The 23,020-nt window shown below is 40.9% G+C and overlaps 1 protein-coding gene and 1 long non-coding RNA gene across 2 annotated transcripts in view; one reads left to right on the forward strand and one right to left on the reverse strand.

The window, feature by feature from the left end:
• The window catches only part of LOC146806048 (uncharacterized), a 448,584-nt gene that overhangs the window by 87,028 nt on the left and 338,536 nt on the right, over positions 1-23,020 (reverse strand). The window lies entirely within an intron of this gene.
• Positions 10,044-10,982, forward strand: LOC146806051 (olfactory receptor 52D1-like). The gene has a single exon (XM_085620580.1). The coding sequence runs from the start codon at positions 10,044-10,046 to the stop codon at positions 10,980-10,982; it is 939 nt and encodes a 312-aa protein (XP_085476706.1).

Below are 23,020 nucleotides of genomic sequence, written 5' to 3' on the forward strand. Positions count from 1 at the left end.
TGAGCTGTTCATTCAAAGTTTCCCTATACATCCCTATTACAAAAGCAGCAGAACAAGCTTCATTCATGCACACAAAAGGGTTGTTAAACTTCTGTCTCAGTGACAGATATGTTTCAAGCATCAGCTGTGCAAGCTTCGTAACCACAGACACACACACAGTACAGTAAAAGGCAGTGTCAGAGCAGCAACAATGCAAGCTTCTCTCAAACTTCAACAACATGAACTAAAGACAGAAAATGTATAGAACCAGCACCAACAGGGTTGACCCCACAGACTAAACAAGTCCAGCTCAAGCAGCAACAGCAGTGCAAGCTTCCCTCATACACATACACACCTATACAACAGGTAGAGCACAATTTACACTCATAACCGATATAACATAAGCATAGTATGCAGCAGGGTCAGATATAGTCATGCATTGGACATATCACCCCCATCTCTGTCTACCTATGTGTGCATTCTTTTAGCAGACATTGTTCACCAACTAGTATCTCTTGGCTCCGTAGAAGATAAAAAATAATTTATACTGTTACTAAAAAAGCAATGAAGGTGAGCTAGCTAGAAATCAGACACATTTTTCGAGTCTCACTTCAGACAGCTCCAGATCTCTGCTAGGAGCCAGCACTGTATACAATACTCCACAAAGCCAATCCTTGCACAAGATTGGATACCTTTCGTGCCTTTTCAGTTTTCAAAGCCAATAGGTCTACAGTGGCAGGCAAAACATCCAACATACATCACTTAATCAGCAAAACATTAAAAACTATTTTATTAACACAAACACAAACAATCTACATATACTATTTAAGCAACTACTGTAGATTAAGAAAACAAAAATAGAACCTCTTGCAAAGGCGCGACCTACAGCCTTTGTTATCCATCCATTCACCCGCTCATTCATCCACCCACCCTCTGTCCTTTCAACATCCAATTCCGCCTACTCATTGACCTTCCAACAAACATCGCCGTAAGTCTGTCCATCCACCCTCCCACTGTCCTTCAAACACCTATTTCTCTACATTGGTCCACCAACACACTGTCCTTCCAACAATCATCTACATCTTTCCGTCCATTTCCTCCATCCATCCATCTATATGCGATGCAGGTGTATAATATACAATAAGTACTTAATGGGTATTAAAGACAGGTGACACACATGAACTATATTTGCTAGATAATATACATTTAAATACACATATCAACAATGTAACTAAAGACACTAATACACAAGCAGGCATGCACAACCAAGCAGATGTCCAGTGGTGTTTAGTGCATTCTGGAGCCAGCACTACAACCTTTTCAGGCTTTGACATCAGCATATTCTGATGTTGCTGCATGTTGATGTTGGCATTTCTTGACGACGATTTATCTTGACATCAGCATATTTAAATGTCAGCCAATCTTGACATCGGGATACCCTAATGTTGGGTATCTTGATGTCAGCATATCTTGATATCAGTATAGATTGGTGTTTCCACACATCCTGATATGGGCTATCTATTCTGTGCAGCTCTCCCCCATCTATTCACCATTCCTCACAATTCCACTACACACATTCACTCCACATCACACAGTTCCACCACACACAATTCCACAAATAACAATTCCAATCCAAACCACATAATTCTACTTCCACCCCACATACATCCACTCCACTCCAAACCAATACACATGGGTAAAATACATTGTCATTTACAATGCCAATAGCTCTAACTCTCAATAATGCGAGACCTATTGCATTGCCAATGCTTGTTTCCATTTCCTACTGTATAGTATTTCCAACTCCACTTATTGTTTACCTCCCTTATTTTGATTGATTTTGTATTCCTCTTTTGTCTGTTAATTTTCCATTTCCTTCTCTCTCCTCTTTACCTTCCACTTAGTCTATCCTTCTCATGTCATTCAGTGTTTCTGTTCTTTCTTTTTCTTCCATTCTGAACCTTCTCTTTATTTTTCCACCCACCGCCATTATTTTTTAATTACTGAGCTTATGCAGACCTTATTTTTTTATATAGCCCTCGGTCATTTCAGAGAACTAGCAAACCTGCCCAAGAAACAAGGGAATTTGGAGTCTTATCAGAAGGACGTCACCCATCTCTCATGTTCTTGAATTAGGTTGTGTGATGGAACCATACATGCATTTACCATGCATGCCAGTTCTACACAGTCTGACCTACGCAAGTCTTAACCACAAATATGTTTTTACCATGCATGCCTTTACAATGTTTTATGCGTTGTCAAAGCATGTATGGTAAACACATTTCTGTGGTTAAGACTTGACCCCCCGACCCTTGCCCCACCCTGAGTCCTAAAACTACCCCTCTCCCTCCTGTAAACCAACCCTCTCCCCTGAGCCCTAAAAATATCCCTGCCTCCAGTCCTAAATAATACCCCAAACCCCTCAAGAAAACTATAACGAACCCCCCACCCCTGAAAACTACCCTGAACACCCCTCCACCCCTGAAAACTACTCCGAACCTCCACCGCCCCAGAAAACTCCCCCAAACCTCCACCACCCCTAAAACTACCCCAATCCCCCACCACCCCTGAAAACTACCCCGAACCCCCACCCCTTAAAACTACCCTGAATCCCCACCATCCCTTAAATTCCCCGAACCCTCACCACCCCTAAAAACTATGCCGAACCCCCACCCCCTGAAGACTACCACAAACCCCCCCCCAGACCCGGCCCCAGCACCTCCGTGTCTGCTACCAGACGCTCCACTTTCCCTGCCCATTCCGAACACTAGAGCGCATTTATTTGCCTTAACCACGCATGTATGTGGTTAAGGCAAATTCGTTGTTCGGGCAAGCGTGGTTACCCTTGCGGGCTTCTGGAACTCACGGCTGTGGCCATGTACTTCCGGATATTTCCCCTTGAATTGTGACCTTTGAATGGAGAGGAGTTCAGTTAAGCCTGAGTAGTTCAATATTGATATGGTTCCTAAGAAGCGAGTGGTTGGGTTCAAATCTCAGAGGAGCAGTTCATGGCATTGCACATTTTAGGGTACTACACTCCTGGGGATCAGCCTCTGTGTTCCAACTTTTTGAAGGTCAGTAGATAGATTAAGTGGGCAAACCCACCTTTCTTTTTATCACTTTTGACTTCTTCTATCTCTTTTCCTTTTCTTTCGTCTCAGTCAACTACTTTGCATTGCTTCTTGTGCTTTCTTATTCTTGCTTTCTGTCTATACTGCTTTGCCTTTTGCTGCTTTTTATTCTTCTTTCTTATCACTCATTTCTTCTAGCTCTTTTTCCCCTGTTTCATTTTCTTGCTATTTCTTCATGATCGTCTCTCGTGATTTTTGTTTACTTTTCACTTTCTTTGCTCACTTTCTTCCATCTATCTCTTTCTTTTGTCTTTCTTCTGCCACCTCTGTCTCTTTCTTACTTTGTCATGTATTTCAGTGGCTTACTATGACCCAGGATGTCACAGCTAGTTTGGCTGGCCCAGTAGGCCTAGTGGCAACGTTGGCTGGCTACTGGAGCACATTTTTACAAAGCCATTGAATGGAATAGATCTCTCTTAATTGATGTAAACTGTAAAGACTACTTGAAAATCCCACCTGGCAAGTTTTCTCTTTAAATATAATGAGGAAGTTGGAGTGTAAATCAGACATGGTAGCAGTTTCTGACATGTTAAGCCTATGTTACAGATATTAGAAGTAACCTTGTATGTGCCAAAAAAGAATACATGAGGAAATTAGAAGCAACAGGAGAAATGATTAAACATATTACGACTAAATTAACACCTGTGAAATAGTTAGAGTTATCAAAAGGGCATAGGAGATCAAAGGATGCACAGTAACTAGGTATATTTGAAGATAATATTAGAAAGAAGGTAGGAAAAGCACAAAATATTAATTTTGATGAAATTACTAAAATGATAAATTGACCCTATTGATGGGATGAAATATTTTCCAGACAATCTGATATGCCTTCTATTTTGACTGCACAAAGTATATAATCAAGATGTCCAATAACTAAAGATTCCTAACCTCAGTAGATTTTATTTTCCTTTACCTTAATATATACTTACACCAACTAATTTTCAGTAATAATTACTATGGGTTTAAATAAAGTTGCCAGATATTGGTAGGGCAAGACCAGCAAAGATTTATTACATTCAGGATTTGTTTACCTATGTTCATCATTAGCACGTATCAAGGACTTGACTTCTTTTAATAGAAATGCCCTAGTTGTTGCAAGACTGGTCATCAAGCAGGCATTCAATAAGTTCTATGGAAGCTGTGTTTACTAAAGACTTATTGATATTAATATCCATAGTGTAAATTACTACACAACAACCCTAACGTCACCATAAGCATAAAACTGGCTTCTAACACAGAAATTGAAATCAAATGAGGAATCCAGCAACACTGCCTCGTTTCACCATGTTTATTTGTGTTATTGTGATATTAAAGAACGAAGTAAGTCTTTTGGTCAGGATTTTTGTAAATAGCCTTATGAATGCTGTACCAATTGTAATGACCGCCAATTGCTTGTTTTGTTCAGCTCATTGATTGGTAATTTTTGAATTATGATTGAACAGTTCATCTTTATATATTCTGGGACTCTTCTTATAATTAACCAAGTTGATAATATTTTGGGCTGCAGGCTTGGTTGTTTTGTATGGACATTGTAGAGGTCATTTAAGCCAATATTGTCATGCCCCACTGCTTAATTCAAGTTAGAGTCTTCGAATGCTTCAGTTATTTCAAGAAGTATAATTTCTTTAGATAGCCTTTTAAAATCCCATTCTTCCGGTATTCTGTCAATAGGGATGAATTACAGGTTTGTCTTATTCTCTTTTTCAATAGTATCTTTGTAGTATTGAAAGATATATAATCGGCACCGATTTGGGAAGTGGCATCTTCTGCACAATCAGTGAATATTCTGGCAATTTCCTTCTTGCCTTACTTGAACATTGCCCGGTATTCCTTAGAGCTGCCCTTTGCTTTTGCATATCTTTTCTTAAGTGTTCTATTGAGCCTTTCATTTTTCTTATCTTTTTTCGGTATATTATTTAGGACTGGGACCCTCTAATGCTCCTCTTGAGCAGTACTTATGGGATTATTACCAGTTTCATTTGGATGTTCATTGCGATTGACTGGCTTACAACTTCATCATCATCAAGATACTTTATTCGGCTCTTCTGAGCCATAATAGTCACCTCAAAAACAAATAAAGTATAATACACCATCAAATAAAAGAGAGATTTGTTAAAAATATTCAATAATTAGATCATACCTTTACAGCACGTAAGATGTAATTTAAAAGAGCATAAATAGCAGTTTAATTTCCCAAACAGTGAAAATAAGCGAAGGCCACAACATGAGATCTGATTTCTAGTACTCATAATATTAGATGAAGGAACAGCTTTCTTTGTGCAGCATAAAATGTGCAAAAAAGCAAAAAGTGCATGACATATATCATTGGTCTTTTCTGAGATGCAAATCACAATTTCTTCCATCAGGTCCATAGCAGCTTCGTAAATGTTGTGGATTTTTAGAATACTTTTTAACTTCGGCTATTCTGTTATTTAGATGATCAAAGCTAGTTATTTTTGGCACACTCTTTCTGTTGCTAAAGTCTTTAGGCCTTTCTTTTATTATTTCCACTGATATTTCAGGTTCATCATTGGAGTCTCTTTCAGTGTTGTTGGATGCTTGCTGAACATCCTTTGCCAGCTTTTTGTTTCTTTCTCGCCCATCTCTTCTTTTTTCTGCACTTTGTTTCTTGTTTTTATTTTCAAAATGCGGAACCATAAGCGCAATTATATTTCTTTTGTTTTCATACACTTTTTCCAATTCAACTAGCAGCAGTAGTTCTTCTTTTGACCATTGTTTAGATTGTTTGCTGCTTGCTAGAGCTGTGAGTCTAGCATCAGTTTGTGCTTTTGGAGGTGCATGCCTGGCACATTGGGACATTCCAATTTTTGTTTTGAATCTGAGGTCACCGAAGCTACAGAGGATCTGTAGCTCTCTTTTCTTTTTTCTACCTTTGCATTTTGCATTATGGCATGCAATGTAGTGGAATTCGGCTTCCTTGTCACATTTTGAGCAATATGGTTTTAGCTATAATCCTTTATGTTTATTGGAGACATGCTTTCTAAGTTCTTTGAAAGTTCCCATTAGGTCTTCACATAAATCACAGTTGTATATTTCATTGGCCTATAGTCTAGATGTAATAGTTTCACTCTTGGCTTATGAGGCTACAAATTCAATACTTTCATTGAGGTCTACATTTTCCTCATCTTCTGTTAGTACTGAGCGTGAACAGGGTGACACAGTGTGATTTAATTAATGACGAGGTAATGACTTGTGGAAAAGGCAGGACCTCCTTTCTCTATCTTAGTGGAGTTTTCAATACCAATCTGGAATTGGGGTCGTTAGCTTCATCATTTGTCACTATCATGCTGACGGCCATGATAGAACCTTGTTTGTGTTTGGCCTATCCCTCTAGACTTCTCCTCAAAGTGTATAGTGGTATAGAGATAGTTACCAGTAGGACCACGCGGAGGTAAAGGCCACAATTACTGAGAAGAGGTTAAGAGAGTCATAGTTACTCTTGCCGTTTACCCGCGCATCACTGAATTTCTTCACTTTGACATTCAGAACACTGGGCAGAAACCACATTGTGTCAACACCCACCTTGGGCCTTTGTGATGCTTTGTTAGAATTAAACAGTCAGATTCCCCTGGTCCACACCAGTTCTCAGTCAGCTGCTCGGCACCAGCTGAGGCAGAATCCCAGCCCCGTGCCCCATGGAGGAGCACGGGGAGAGGTGACCACTGTAGCTGCAGTGATTCACAGGAAGGGTCAGGCTTGCATTCAAAGTCTCTACCCCACCAGAGGGCAATGCCTCATCCAACAGCGATGCGTGTCCAACCATTCCTTCACAATTCAGCCGGACCAACTCAGCACTTAGAGTCAATCCTTGGTCCAATGATACTGGTCTGACTTGCTGACTTCCCTTACCAGCATTGTTCCAACATGCCAGAAGCCTGCTGTGGATACAGGTACGTCCCAGTGCAAAATTGACAACATCTCCCCCATACTTTCAAGGGCTAGCAAGAGCTCACCGGACGCGGCCGGACCCACAATGATTTTCAGGGCTGGGGCCCCTCTCTTGGGGTGAACCCATTCCAGAGCATTTTGTCCTTCACAAAGAAAAGCGAACTCGTCCACGGGGCTCCCACCAGCTTCTCCAGGATAGTTTGCGTTACTGTACTGGACACCGCAAAGGTGCCTGTCTCACTCTGCCTCCGGGGATCCTAATACGACTCCCTTTTGATTGGCTAAGGGCAACTTAGCCCATCGCCTGCCCCTTCTGAACAGTGTTCATTCATCTCTTAGGACCAACAGACCCATGTTCAACTGCTGTTAACATGGAATCCTTCTCCACTTCCACCGTCAATGTTCTTGTTTGAATATTTGCAACTACCACCAAGATCTGCACTTGTGGCACCTCTCCCCGGGCTTCCAAGCACACTGCAGCAGCCCTCCTACTTGTCACGGCTTAGCCCCCACTGCTCTTAGTGCCGGCAATGGCTGAGTATGTGCCCAATGCTCCAGTGCCATCCATTTTCATGGCTAGTTGATTCAGCAGTTGAGTTGTTACACACTCCTTAGCAGGTTCCAACTTCCATGAACAACGTCCTGCTGTCTATATCACCCAACACCTTTTCTGGGGTCAGATGAGCGTCGGTTTCAGGCACCTTAACCCGGCTTCGGTTCATACTGCAGTGCCAGTTCTGCTTACCAAAAGTGGCCCACTAGGCACTCGCAGTTGATGCCTGGTTCCACGCAAGCAGAGCTGGCATCTTACCCATTTAAAATTTGAGAATAGGTTGAGATCATTTCAGCCCAAAGACATCTAATTATTCACTTCACCAGATAAAACTGGGGTTTTCGAGCACCAGCTATTCTGAGGGAATCTTTGGAGGGAACCAATATGCAAAGTAGTTGCAGACAGGGACCCAGTAGGCAGAACCAACAGACTTGGAGCAGGCTTAAGTAGTGAATGACACACAAAGAAACAATTCCATAGAAAAATAGGAACTGGCATGAAGAAAAACTATCAAGGAGCAAAGAACCTATTAAAAAAGAATCACCCCTGGGCGTGTTTACAACACATCCATCCAATGACCTGAATGGCTTATATAGTGTATAGAAACAGGAAGTAAACGGTGAGAGGGAAGTGAAACTGTCATCTTTGATTGAGTAATTCCCTATAAAGGAATACCCATGCAGGATCTTTGTTTTCAACTAGAGACAGGGAAAAAGAAAAGTTAAGTACTACAACTCTGCCCCCCAGTCCTCCAACTAGCAAGGAACCAGAACGCACACGAGCAGCACTTCCTGACTGCACATCCACAGCCAGACAGAGAATGCCAGCCTGTATGCAAGCCTGAAACCTGGCCCTCAAGCAGAGTGCAATCGCGAGACTGCATCTGCCACACCCAGACCCCTGGTGAGTACTCCATGGTCCGCTCCAGCACTGTACGCAAGCTTATAACAGAGCATTGACATGTACCTTTTATGCCTTGCTGCAAGAAGTCTTGTACCTACAGTAGTGTATCCTGCTTGAGTTGTGATTAGCTGGTTACTGGGATAGTAACCATGGTCCCCCTAGGCAAAGATCATTATTATATTATTAGCTTTCTTTATTACTGGTGGTGTGATTTCACTGACCATTTAGTGAGGCCAGTTGGTTGAAGGTAATTATGATTTTATTTTCAGATGGGTTTACTATTCAATGGGATTTGACAAGGATCTTAAATTACTGAAAGTGTTTGTAAGAGCAAGATAGTGTAGATATTTTCAATTTTCTGTACAGAAGGGTGGATAACTCTATAGGTGCCTACTTAGGCTGAATTGAAAGCTGTTGCTTTATGTGGAAGTTGGCCTTGGCCTGGTCTGATTAGGAGATAGTCGGTGTTTAGTAGGTCTTGTATCAAACCTACCAAGCACCAGATTGGAGTAGCAGATTGAAGCTGTGATCATTAGGGTGGGTAGGCTTGTCAGTGAGGTCAAAGCGATCCATGTAATCAATTGTTATGTGTGTATATGCACAGGTGGGGTAATCGACCCAGATATTCCACTCTGCACAGGATGCTTGATGAGTATGTTACGTGAGATTGATGAGCTTGAGGAGACCTTCATGGATTGTAGCAAGGTTCTCTTTTCGGGGAGTGGCAGAAAATTACAGGTAATCAAAGATACCAGGCTGGATTAATGGATATTAGGAGGAGCCTTGGGATGAAACCTCTGTTTCCTTGATATGTATTGACATATGATATGTTGGGGAAAGGCTGCCTTGCCACCTCTTCCATGTCCTTGTTTTTAGTTCATATGTTAAAGAAAGCCAGCAAGAGGTATAGTATATCAGTAGTGTGTTTCCACATAAACCAGATATATGAGATTCCAAGGATAGGAATGTGTTTGAGCTGGGGACAGGCGCATTTGAGTGAAGTCATCAGTTAACCAAGGTTGATTTGAATAATTGTATTTTTGCTATTATAAGTATTTATTATGAGAAGTGAGAGAGGTCGTTTTCACCTGGGTGGGTAATTTTTACCCATCAGCATTTAAAACCCTTGCATAGCTGCATTAAGTCCACATCATGGCCCATGTGATAGTGTCATGTGTATAGAATAATAACAAATTCATTGTGATACTGAGTAAACAGTGATATTATTCTTTTCTTTGATCATCTTTGCCAGTTTTTCAGTGGTAGTATCTTACCTAATTCACCCAGTTCTAAATGTTGGCTCATTGGAGTGATATTCTAATCCAACCTTTTAGTGCTTGAAGAAGTATGGTTTATGTAGGGGTTGAAAAATTAGTATTCAAGATATTGTTTGAGGCTCAATGAGTCTGTGACACCATGGTTAACCATGCACACAGGTATATGCTATGGGTTTAGGCATTGCAGTGACTTAAAATGTAATAAAACAGGCCTGTAATGTAAAATGACATGCTCTTTTCATTATCTCTTCCTGTAGGATGTGAAAATTAAGTTAATCATTGCATTTTAGAATGGAAAATTCTACATATATTTCTGCATTTATAATCACTGCATACGGAGAACTGACCAATGTGAAGTATTTCTACATTATCTGTGCCCTGATTGGCTACATGATGATCCTCATTGCTAATGGTTTGCTCATCGCTGTCATCGTCACCCACAAAAGCCTTCACAAGCCCATGTACATCTTCATCTGTGCACTGGCTGTCAATGGAGTGTACGGCAGCACCGGCTTTTTCCCAAAGCTCATTGTTGACCTCCTCTCTGACCGACAAACCATTTCCTACATTGGCTGCTTGACCCAAGTCTTCTGCATTCATACGTACATGGGGTGCGAGCTCACCATACTAGGAGTGATGGCCCTTGACCGCTTTGTGTGTATCTGTAACCCCTTGAGATATCACAGCATTATGACACATTCCACAGTCTGCAAACTCATTGCTGCCGCCTGGTTTAATGTTATTGGCCTTTTCTCCATACATTTTATACTAACAGTCAGGCTTCCGTTGTGTGGCATGACCATCAAAAAAATCTACTGTGACAACTGGTCTGTTGTGAGGCTGTCATGTACAGACACATCTGTCAACAACATATTTGGTCTCTTCATCACAGCAGCGATCATTGGAATGGTGCCTCTTCTAATCCTTTATTCCTATGTTAGAATATTGATTGCTTGTGTTCATGCCTCAAGAGAAACCCGGGCCAAAGCTCTGCAGACATGCACGCCACATTTGGTGTCCATGGTGAACTTTATTGTGGATATTCTCTTTGAAATATTTCTCCACCGGTATGAGTTAGTTGGCATGCCTCAAGCAGTGCGGATCCTGATGTCAATCCAATTTCTGGTGGTTGCGCCTCTATTGAACCCAGTGCTGTATGGATTTAAAATGTCTGAAATCAAAACACAGATTGCAAAGCTAACCAGGTCACGGAAAACTGCAGATGTCTAGCTATATTTCTTTTGGTTCACACATAATCAGATGTTGACTGGTGATGCATAGTTCAAGGTGTTCAGCTACTTGTGTATGGCCCAACGCAAGTGTGTATAGAACTGGAGAAGGTCTAGATGGCTCACAATGGGGCATCATTTGAAGAATATGAGTATCATCAAAGCAAAAGGAGTTATGAATGCACAAAAAATGCATTCTTGGTTTTCCATATAAAGGAATTATTTCACAGACTTTTTGAGGCATGGGCAAAAGGGCAATTGTCCAGAGGCCCAACCTATATATACACACACTATAGTTAGTTGAAATGATCAGTAACAACGTAACATTTTGAACTCAAAAAAGCTGAAATTCACCAGTTATGGTTATATCAAGTAACTATAACTCATGCTCTAAGGTAACTCAAATGTATGCCCCAGCCATGCAGAGTTTTCTAATCAATAATGTAATTGCAAATGTTGTAGTGCATGGCGAGGATGTGAGTTATAGTCATTACTGAACATTTCACCTAACAATAACGTTACTTTAACCTTCGTTTTTTGATTGAATATCTAGGTTTTTTTTAACGCAAAGTAATATTTTATTACCAGATATAAAGCCAACTCCTGTAGGCAGTCAAACCCACCCTGTGACCAGGCCCTGTGGCCAACCCACCTGGAGGCAGCCAACCCCACAATGTGAGCGCAAGCTTTTAATAATGTGGCATATGGCGGGTCTTAATCGCACGGGGACAAAACATATATATTAAGGGGAGGGGGTATGCAGCCCAACTTCCCAAGTCTTAATAGTTCCAAAAAACCCTATTCCATGGGGAATTCAACATAAAAGGCGAGGGTGACTAGGACCCTTTCCCCGGGGCCAAATTCTAAGGAGAGCGGGCATGCAGCTTCCTTCCCAGAGCCTTAATAGGCCCAGGGAACTCCATCTCTGGGGCCAAATACAATAAAAAGGGGAGGGGGTGCGCTGCCCCCTCCCTCAGCCTTACCAGGCCCCGGGTAGCCTATCCCCAGGGCTGCATTTCACTATAAAGGGTAGGGAGACCGCACGGCACCCCTGAGCATTTTCAGCCTGATGACCCATCCATGGGGTCAAATACACTTGAAAAGGGGAGGGGGCTGGGCAGCCCTCCTCCCCAAGCCTTGTAAGGCCATGGGGACCCCTCCCCCCATAGCCGCATGATGCTATAAAGAGGAGGGAGGCCGCACAGCCCCCTTGCCTGAGCATTCTTGGCCCCGTGGACCAATCCACTGTGGCCAAATACACTTAATGTATAAGTGCCCCTCCTCTCTGATCCTCATTATGCCCTGAGGACCACGTCCCTGAGGGCCAAAGATGTGAGCCCTGATGCCCACCCGGGGCACCAACATACTACATGTTGGGGGACGTAGGGGAGCCACAGGGGACCCGCAGCCCCCACCGGCTCCCCACATGGTACAGGAGCCAGCACAGCTCCCATCCATAGGGAGAAGCTATTTATGCTGCTCTCCCCGGGCGGGAGCAATATGGGTTCTGTCATCCTGCCCCTATCAGTGCAGGCAGGGAAACAGAACCCAAGTCTGCTCCCAGTCGGCAGGAGCATTTTTAAATCTCTTGATGGCTGAGAGCAGCCTTAGCGGGAGATTTACTAAGATTTTGTGCCGAGTTTGCATCATAAAAGTGACGCAAAATGGCGCAAAATCTTTTGTTCCTAATTAACTTTCCAGCCCTAAACTTGTTTAGCTCTGGAAATAACATAAAAGTAATGCGAAGCAACGCATTGCGTTGCTTCGCATTACTTTGCGCCATGGGGGCGTACCAAGGGTGGTGCATGGGTGTTCCCACGCAACCACCCAAGTTTTCCCACACTAAACCCAATTTACTAAAAAACATTAGATTGAGTTTAGCGTGAGAAAACTGCACCCTTTTCAACTAGGTGCAAGGAAGCAGAAATGAATTCATTTCTCCTTACTTTTCTGACTTTGCATGTGTGATGCACTGTGCAGCACGTATGTAAAGTGTGAAAATCTTTGCATTGTGCCTAGCATAGTATTTTGTACAGGAAGGGTAACCTTCCTATACAAAACCTATGCTGCACTCATGCACAAACCCTAGCGCTGCGGCACTAAGGTGTGTGCATGGCACACGGCAGCTGAAATCAGCGCAAGGGAAAGGGGAGGAGAGAGCCATATCTTTCAAAAATATGGCGCTCTCCTGCTCCCTCCCTGTTGCGCAATGTAGCACAGCCTCGGGGGGGGGGGGGCTGAGCTGCACAAGTTTTTTGTAAATCTCCCCCTTAGTGTTTGCTCCCATTTGGTGAGAGATTTAGAAATGCTTCTGCCAGATGGGAGGAAACACGATTTCCTGACCACATATATTGCAGGCAGCAAAACTACTGTGTCCTATGGGTTGGCTTCCCGGGACACAGTAAATGAGCCGGACCCAGGAGATGGGGTCCGTGGGGCCATTAAAGGCTCAGGGAGGGGGACTATGCCGACCCCTTCCCTTTTAATTTATGTTACGACCCTGGAGGATGGGGGGATTTTGTAGATGTTTTTAACATTTTGACCCTAGAGGGCCCTCTGGGTCACCCCATAGGGTCTAGGGAAGGGAGAATATCCCTAACCTTCTTCATATAATTTTTTAAAAATCTTTAGGACAGGGGATTAAGTCCTCCAGTCTTGTAATTGCTGCCAGCAACATTTTTCTCATGTTGTTGACAACTCCCCATAGCAGTCTGACTCCCGCTGGAGCTAGATGGCACAAGGGAAAAAAAAGCTCTCTGGGTCCATCAGAGCACTCTATTTTTTAATTGGTGCCCCTCGGACCCAACAGTCCAGATATACAAATATTTCTGTACCTCAAAATTTCAAAAACTACTGAACGGATTTACACCCGATATGGGGTGGGCAAAGAATTCCACTCCGCCGGCATAGTTTGCAGAATTTTGCAAACTACGCGGCTAGCCAGTGGTAAGTTGGCAAAAATCCTGCTCTAGACCTCCTCCCTGTTAGATTTTTCAACATGGGCGGTTGCGGCAAGTCGCGATCGCTCACATTGAGAAATCTGCCATTTGTGTTGAGGACAATACCGCTCAAGTGGAATGTCTACTTGAGCGGCAGAAAGCATCAGCACCCTCCAGTGCAACGTGAAGTGCTTTGCATCCTGATTTCACTGCATGGGACAAACTCCCGACACTTAAAATCAGTGCGAGCAGTGCGACTTGCCAGACTTTGCGGCTGGTCAGAACTCCGAAGAGCGTGGCAGAGTTTTTCCAGCCAATTGTGGAGTTCTGTGGAGTAGAACTCCGCAAACTCTACTCAGGTCTACGTCAAATCACAAAAAGCACAGTCTGAGGACCAAGCTCTAGCTTCCTGCCAAATTTGGTGCAATCCCGTTCAGCAGATTTTGCAGTACCGCTGCTTTAAGAAGTCTGTGGAACATGCAAGGGGAAATTTGCTTTTGGGACCACCTTTTTTCTCGGGATGGGGATGGATCACCCATCATCTTTTCAGGAAAGAGCTGAAGTGAATATTTTTGTTTTGGAAAGTTTAATGAAGATTTAGCAAATGGTGCCAAAATAATCAGCAAACCAAAAAATGCCTTGTCTATTAAAAAGCAATCCTAACTATAACTACCCGATGGTGACTGTCACTGTGTAATATATATATATATATATTCACTGAAAAAACCATAGGTTTCACACACGTTACAGTTAGGAATTAGCATTTAAAAAACCTTGCAAATTCACTGAAAAAACCATAGGTTTCACACATGTTATAGTTAGCTGGACATTTCACTCGTACAAAACCATTGAAATTCCCCCGTTATAGTTAGTTCAGCTAACTATAACTCGCGCGCCCGCAATCCACTGCTGATGACGTCACATATTACATCACTCATGACATGGTCAGTGACATCACTCATGACATCACTGATGACATCTCAAATGACATCACTGATGACATCACTTTTTAATTTTTTTAGGGTTTTTGACGGTGCACGCACCTTGCGCACATGGTACGCGTACCGTGCGCGCACGTATACGTGCTCCGTGTGCGCATGCGTACGTCGTTTGTGCTCCGTGCGCGCGTGCTCCGTACGCGCATCCGCACCTGCTCCGTACGTAAGCGCGTTGTGCGCACGCGCATGTGCGCGTGATCCGTGCGCGCACCGTGTGCGCACGGAGCGCGTACGGTGCGCGCACGGCAAGTCATGTGATTAAGAAACAACACTTTTCATTGGTTTATAGTAGTTTCAGGTCATGTGATTAAGAAACAACACTTTTCATTGGTTTATAGTAGTTTCAGGTCATGTGATTAAGAAACAACACTTTTCATTGGTTTATAGTAGTTTCAGTTCCAGAAACTTCCAACACCACACCCACTCCCCTCATTATTTCTTCTGATTCCCTGGGAGAAGGAGCTGAACAGCTTTTCCAGTACTCCAGTACTTGAGAATGGCAGAGCAGCATTCATCTTCTGGGAGTGAGCAGGAGACCCTTGTGACACAGAGGCAGAGGAAACAGAAAGAGTCTTTCATATGGCAATTTTTTACTTTTCCAGAGGGGCAGAAGAAAGTGAATGCTCCAAAAGTCACCTGCACTATTTGTGGTGCTGTCTTATCAAGAGGAAATCCTAAAAAGAAATACTCTTTTAGTATTTTCACTATGATCAGGCACGTTCAAGGAGTACATCCTGTGGCTTATGCTCGAGCTGCTATAGACAACCCTCCAGCAGCTCAGTCGAGCACATCCGCAGCAGCTCAGCCGAGCACATCATCGGCAGCTCAGCCGAGCACTTCATCTGTGGCGGCAGCTTCACCTGCTTGTGTTCCTCTGGATGTGCACCCTCTGTTCCAGAGGGTGCATATACGGTGCAATGCGTGCAATGCTCTTCTCTCTTATGGTGACACCAGCATTCCCCTAATAGAGAGCAAGATACAGCAGCACACATGCGGCACCCCATAATTTTTTTCATTTTTTTGTTCCTCTATTCCTCAATTAACACAACGGCTCTTTAGAGAGCCACCTAACATCTAAACTCTTAAATTTGATTTTTAATTCTATTTTTTTAATGATTTTTTTCCGCTGTGCGCGCACGGCAAGTCATGTGATTACAAAACAACACTTTTCATTGGTTCATAGGGAGTAACAGATGAAGCGGATGAAGTACAGCAGGGTAAAGGGATTGAAAGTAAGAGAAGTGGAGTGATGGTGAGATAAGGGGTATGAGGATTAGAAAAGGGGGTAAGAGAAAGTGAGAGATGGGGAGTGAGGGGATGGAGGGATTTAGGAAACTGGAGTGAGAGAAAGGGAGTCAGGATTTCAATGATCAAAGGAGAGTGAGGGAGAGTGAAGGAAAGAATGCGAAAAGGTGAAGGGGTGTGAGATACAGACAGGAGGAAGTGAAGTAGGAGAATAGGAGTGACTATGAGTAAAGGATAGTGACAGTTAGGGAAGGTGAAGGAAGGAGAATGACGGAGAAGGTTAAAAAATTAACATAGATGGAAAATGAGTGATAGAGAGAGGAGGAGTGGTAGAAACAGAGGGGCAGATTTATAACAAACTAACGCAGCACGGTGCAGCAAGTAATTTTGCAGCGCCGTGCTGCGTTAGTTTCGAAGCACAAAGATGCAACATATTTACAAGAATATGTCGCATCTCTATGCTTCCCCTACGCTGGCGCACAAACTGCAGCCATGCGCCGGCGCAGGCTCCCTTACACCATGCTGCAAGCATGCCTGCGTGGTGAGGAGATTGTTCTTCTGCAGGAAGGGACACCTTCCTGCACAAAAACAATCACAAGTGGCTTTTTCCTCTTTCAATGCGTGCTGTAGCATGCAGCATGCACTGAAAGAGGAAAAAACGAGGAGAAATTAAAACTTTTCTCCTCGTTGTGCCTCGCTACGCCACCTCTAGGGTGGCGTAGCATTCACATGCATCTCCAGAGTTACGATTTCTCGTAAATCTGGAGATGTGTCTAGTTCTATGGATGTCGTGTGGGAACACCCACAACAACACCCATTGAACGCCCCTTCAACGCACAGTGCTGCGTGTGAAGTGGCTGTATTTACGAGGAGTGGAAAAGTCATGCAGGGTGGCTTTTCCTCTCCTTGTAAATATGGAGGAGGCCCCTGTGCCACCAGTACGTCATGAAAAGTGACGTAGTGGTGGCGCAGGGGGCTTGTAAATCTGCCCCAGAGATGTTAAGGAAATTAAGGGTAAGACAGACAAAGGGAGAGAGACAGAAACAGAGACAGAGAGCAAGGAGAAGGAGTAAGGCAGTTAGAATAACTGAGACATATGGAGACAGGGAGAGAAACATGGTTGAACAAATAGTGATGGAGGCAGTAAACCTAGGGGAGTAGTAGAGAAGGAGTGAGGGAGTTACAAAAGAGCAGTAAAGGAAGAAGAGAGAGGGAAGGGGAATGAGAAAAGCAGAGTGAGGAGAAGTGAAGAAAAGGGAGCATGAAAGTGAAGGGGTGACAAATACAGATATTTTAAACTTACCTGACCAACAAAATATCTTAATTAGAAATAAATGGTTTTTTTTAATTACAAGAAAAATGGATTTAATTTCCTAAATTTTCTTTCTCGATCTAAAAAAAAGAAAAAAGTTGTAATATTTATCAATACATTTTAGAATACAGTACACATATTTTCATATTTAAAAAAGTAATTTTTTGCCCTTTTTTTGCTGTTTTCAGAATATATTGAATTTCACTGAAAATAGTGAAATCAATTGCATTCATCACTTAACAGCGGGCAAAAAAATAAACAATCAGAAAGATTGTTTAAAAAAGCCCTGAATCTATCCTCAGTAAAAAATACCTTGATAGAAATGTAATATATATATTAAAAATATCTTCTAAGAACAATAACTATTTACAGTAAATAACGTCTGTAAATCTTGTTGCTTAAGCACATACAGCAAATTAATATCTGTCAAAGAAGTCCACAATAGAAACAGTTACCTTTCCATGAGGCCAAATGGTAATTTTTAAATTCTTTTGGGTGAAATGTCCAAGGGTAATCCAATAAAATCAAAATAATGGTTTCTTCAGATGCTGCAATTTGTATCTAAAGTTTTGGTTTTAGAAAAATTAAGTAGGAATTTGATAATTCTGCAGGCAAACGTTGCTTGAAAATCAATTGAGAATCATTACACAGTGTCCAGCCTTTTTCACATTTTAGATAAACTGTGTAATGACCAGAAGTTATAGTAGGTCCATCATGGAAAATTATTGCAACTGCAACAAAAGTCTTTCCTGATATTGATAATTGATTTCCTACAAAGTTCTTTATTAATGTGTCCAATTTTGTTCCATCAGCTCTACAACGTTGCATCATTAAAATTATATACTGTCCATATTTCTTTAAAAATAAAGTTGATAACATTTCTGATTTACATTGAGAACATTCCATGTTGTGATATGCATCTTTAACTAATTTACTAAAAGTCACTGATTTACTCTCTGGTAATGTTAAATATATGAACCTTTCAGAATCAACATTAGAGCTGCATGTGTTCAAACAGTTTTCACAACAATCTTCCCATTTATAAGAGAGACCAAACATATTTTCTATTTCTACCCCTTCATCTTCCAGTACCATAAGCATATACATTAAGAATTCCTGTGCATCTTGCTGGACATTTTGTGTAAACTGTGTACATCCAGAACATACATCTAAAAGATTTCTAACATCAGAAGCACTTTCTATTTTAGTTTATCATTACTCAACTTCTCATAAAGGAAACAGTAGAGAACAACATCTTTTTTCATGATTTAGTATTATCTGCTCTTGCAAACTTTGAAGATAAAATACAACATTCAGCACTACATTAGCGTAGCAGTTGACACCAGAGCTATTTTCAAAATGACAACCAACAACCTCTTCAACATTGTCCTTTTTCTTTTTGCTTGCAATCACATCACTCTCCTTTTGTTTTCTCTTCTGTACATCCTCATTACAGATATTCTCAATTCTCCTTTTCCGACAAACAACACGTTTTCAAACACAGGATACAGACCTAAATGAGGAGCATAGCTTCTTCTTAATCTATTATACTCCTTTACCCAATTTGCATCTACACTAACTTTTGAGTCATCAAAGTCTATCATGAATAAACCAGATAATGTTTTCATTCGTGACAAAGCTACATATGCCATACCTTCTTTAAACACACTAGATCCAATGTTTACAAAAGCACTATCTACAGTTAATCCTTGAGATTTGTGAATAGTTACAGCATATGCTAGAGAAAACGGGAACTGCTTCCTACGTACATATAAGTCTTTCACAAGCAAAAAACGAACTGAACAACGACTAATGTCTTTAACCTCTTCAATCTGATCAAATTTTATTTTTAAAAATTCAATTCCATCTATCTTTTTTCTGGTAATTCACAAAATCCACAACTTTACCCATAGCTCCATTCACTAAACCTTTTTCTACATGAAAATTACGTCTTAAAATTACTCGACAGTTCATAGATACATAAAGATTCTTTTCTAAACCAGCTGTTTTTGAAATGTTTTTCTCTAGAGAATCCAATTTATTTTTCAATTTGCCTGTCAATGTAATAGTTATTCCTTCATGCTGTATTTTGTCCACTGCTTCCATTTTCATAATCTCTTCATTTTCCAATTTCCAAAGTTCTTCATTGAATATAGAGCATTCATGTAGTGTTGGCATTAAGCAGATTACAGTTATTTTTTCTGCAATTTTCTTGTATATTTTCTCTGGAACTATTTGTTCTGTTGGAAACAAATTACATAGCAATCGACTCTGTAAAGCTTTTCTTCCATGTTCTGTGAGTAGTCCAATTCTGATATCTTTGAGAATACTTGCATAATCATCATCATTTGCTTGCCGCATATTGGTAATGAGTTCTTTGTACTCAAAGTATGACCAAATATTCACATTACCTATACTTCCTAATGACTTTTTCGTGTCTTCATGTGTAACAGTATTAAATACTGGTTGTCCTTTAACTGGAGTGAGCTGCAGTAGATCCCCAAAAACTATAACATGTTTTCCTCCAAATAACACGTCATAGTCTCTCTTTAGAATTTGCTGCATTCTTAAATGCACAAAGGCAATCATTAAGTTTGATACCATGTTTACCTCATCAATAATGAGAACTTGCATTTTCTTCAACACTCTTGAAACTTCAAAACATGCTTCTCCTGTTAGCTTGTGGTATTCTATTTTGTTCTCATGCTCTACTGGTAACATTAGCAAACGATGTAAGGTAATTCCTTTTATGTTATATGCTGCTAACCCAGTTGGAGCAGTAATAACACAAGACAAAGTTGAATCAGTTTTTTTCTGTAGGTAGCTTCTAATTACTTTGATTAAGAAACGTTTTCCAGTTCCAGCTTGTCCACTCATATACATTCTGATTGGTTTAAATGATGTGCATGAGCACTCTTTTTTCATGTAGTAATCCATGATCAATTTGTTTTGTGACTTCTTCATAAATTTGTTGTTGTTCATCATTCAGTTGTTGTTCCAAATTTGGTAAGTCTATAAAATCCTCCTGAGCTTGATTCATAGGTGTTTCCACTTCAGTCATGGCTATTGCAGCTTCATTTTCTACGATTGGTTGTCCTAGGGGATCTTGACTGAGCGTTCCAGAACTTTGACTGTCTTGAGAACTGTCTCTAGCTCCTTCAGCTGCAATTGTAGCTTCTTGTTCAATTTCTTCATTTAGCATTTGTACATAATGTGTGAAAGTACTGCATTCTATGCTATCTTTACATGCATTAAAGGAATCTTCATAGATGTGAAAATCTCCAAGTAATTCATCCTCTGAACGCCATGGTTTAAACAGCTGTAAAAGTGCTAAGTAGTAAAATTCCTTTTTGTCAGTAGTGTCGCAACTCAGCTTCCTGTGATTAATCAAACTTCCTTTTGTTTGTTTCACCAAACATCCTTCCTCACCAATGACTTTATATTTTCCATTGTTGATGTCTTCTGTGGTATTCCGTGTAAAAATGTAGTTCTGCAGCACTTCATAGAGACACATGTTCTCAAGATGATGACTTCTCTTTGGGTAATATGTGTCCAACATGTTTGTTTTCAAAATGTCTGTACTTTCTGGTTCGTTCTCTGCTAAATATTCAATTTCTCGAACAGATTTCAGTACCCGATTTCGCATTCCTGCAAGGCCTAAGCTTACCCAAATTATTCTTCTGGATTTGGAGTACAGACTTGCAGATGATAATCTATCTGAGCATTCGTATGATCCAATTTCTCGATGCGATAACATCTTTAAGCTGAAACTGTATAGCTTTTTACTGACAGTCTTCTCGTGAGAAATTTCTTCCCACATTTCTTTCAATTCCGTTTTCTCAGATTTAGTGATGTAAGATGTGACATACCGAGCAACAGCAATAGAATTGTCAGCTACATACTGAATATCCATGTTAGCATTCCACATGGATAAAATGACTGGGTTGTAGTCATTTATAAATTTTCTTTTCTTCTCAGGTTGTAAGTATTTTTCGGAGATTTTCTTGTAATGGTATGTCGCACAGCTGACATAAAACTGTTTACTCTTCCTTTTGAACAGGTCGTGGAAATCCAAATCGACATTTTGTGTAGAATTTATCTTTACTCTTGTACTTTCGTCGACAGTATTTTCCACACCGATGACTTTGAAAACGTAAAACTTGCTCTTTTAAGTTTTTCTCTTCTGTGCTTTTAGGTATAGCACATGTTGCATATTCTTCAATGAAAGTTAAAACTGCATCATTAGAATCTGTTCCAAATTTTGGGGCATCCTTGATCCACAACAGCATATGAATATGAGGAGCACCTCTTGCTTGGTACTCTTTTCTCCAAAAGAAATCCACAACTTCTCCAAGAGGTGGATTTTTTTTATTGCAGATGAAGGACATCATAGCCTCAAATCTATGATTGAAATATCTGCAAACATTAACCGGATCCAATGAGCACAATTCTCCTGCTGTCTTGTATTGGATATTTTCAATATTTGAATTTGCCTCTCGAAGAAAATCCAGTAAATCATCCCAAGCGTACTCAGCCCAGCTTAGGGTGAGGAACCATGTAGGAGTTCCTAAAGTCCGTAACATACATTTCAATTCTCCATGGCGTCGGTACCAGTATTCATTAGTTCCACGCTGACAAGCCATCAGATTAATCAATTGAGATTCCAAATGATCATCTCGCTGTTCCACTTTGTTCATAAAATCCTTTGCAGACACATTATGTAGATGTACTCCACTTTTTAAAATGTGATTTACTGCATAAGATAGTGCAGACAAGTCACTTTCAAATAAAAGATGGAACAAATAAGGAATACTTTGACGAAATCTTGGATCTTCTGCATATAATCTTGTAGTCCGATACTCAGAAGCAGGAATCTGTACTGGACGTTCATCATATCGTCCACCTTTTCCTGTAGGGAACAGCTGGGGAAAACATCGAGCTTCCAAGCTCTCCTCCCATACACTCACAGGAGTTCCTTTTGCTTTTTTCATCTGAAACAGATCAATAGTGTTTGCCATAACCTCTTTAGAATGAAGAGGATGTATGCTGAAATGTTCATAAATTTCTTCTTCTTTTGACTTATCCACTTTTTCAATTTGTCCAGTTGGTATTCCTGTGTCTCCTAGTAAAACTTCTTCATCTTCATCCGTATAAATTGATTCATAGTACTTATTATTTCTTTTCAAATATAAATTTGCTCTTTGTACTTTTCTTACATCTACTAGCTCCTGCCAAATGTTCTTATTCTTTGTAGGTATACCATTAACCAGAATAACTAATGGTTCAGTTTCCAAACTATCTGCATCAATTGTTTCAATATTTTTTTTCAAATCTAACGGCAAATAGACAACTCTTCCTTTTAAACCTCTTTGTAAATCTGAAGGAGGTAATTTACCTGTTTTGGGCTCCATATGAACTATAGTCTGAAAAGGATGGACACATTGAATGAGTATAGACTCATACGTATTTAAATCACTAAGTTCTGCAGGAATATCAACCAATTCTAAATTATTATGTACAGCTCTAGCTGGCATTTTATTTTCTT

Source organism: Triturus cristatus, chromosome 8, assembly GCF_964204655.1.
Source record: "Triturus cristatus chromosome 8, aTriCri1.1, whole genome shotgun sequence".
Taxonomy (NCBI): Eukaryota; Metazoa; Chordata; class Amphibia; order Caudata; family Salamandridae; genus Triturus; species Triturus cristatus.

Bases quoted from the DNA above. Each gene is read 5' to 3' on its own strand.
- LOC146806051 (XM_085620580.1), top strand. From the start codon at position 10,044: ATGGAAAATTCTACATATATTTCTGCATTTATAATCACTGCATACGGA.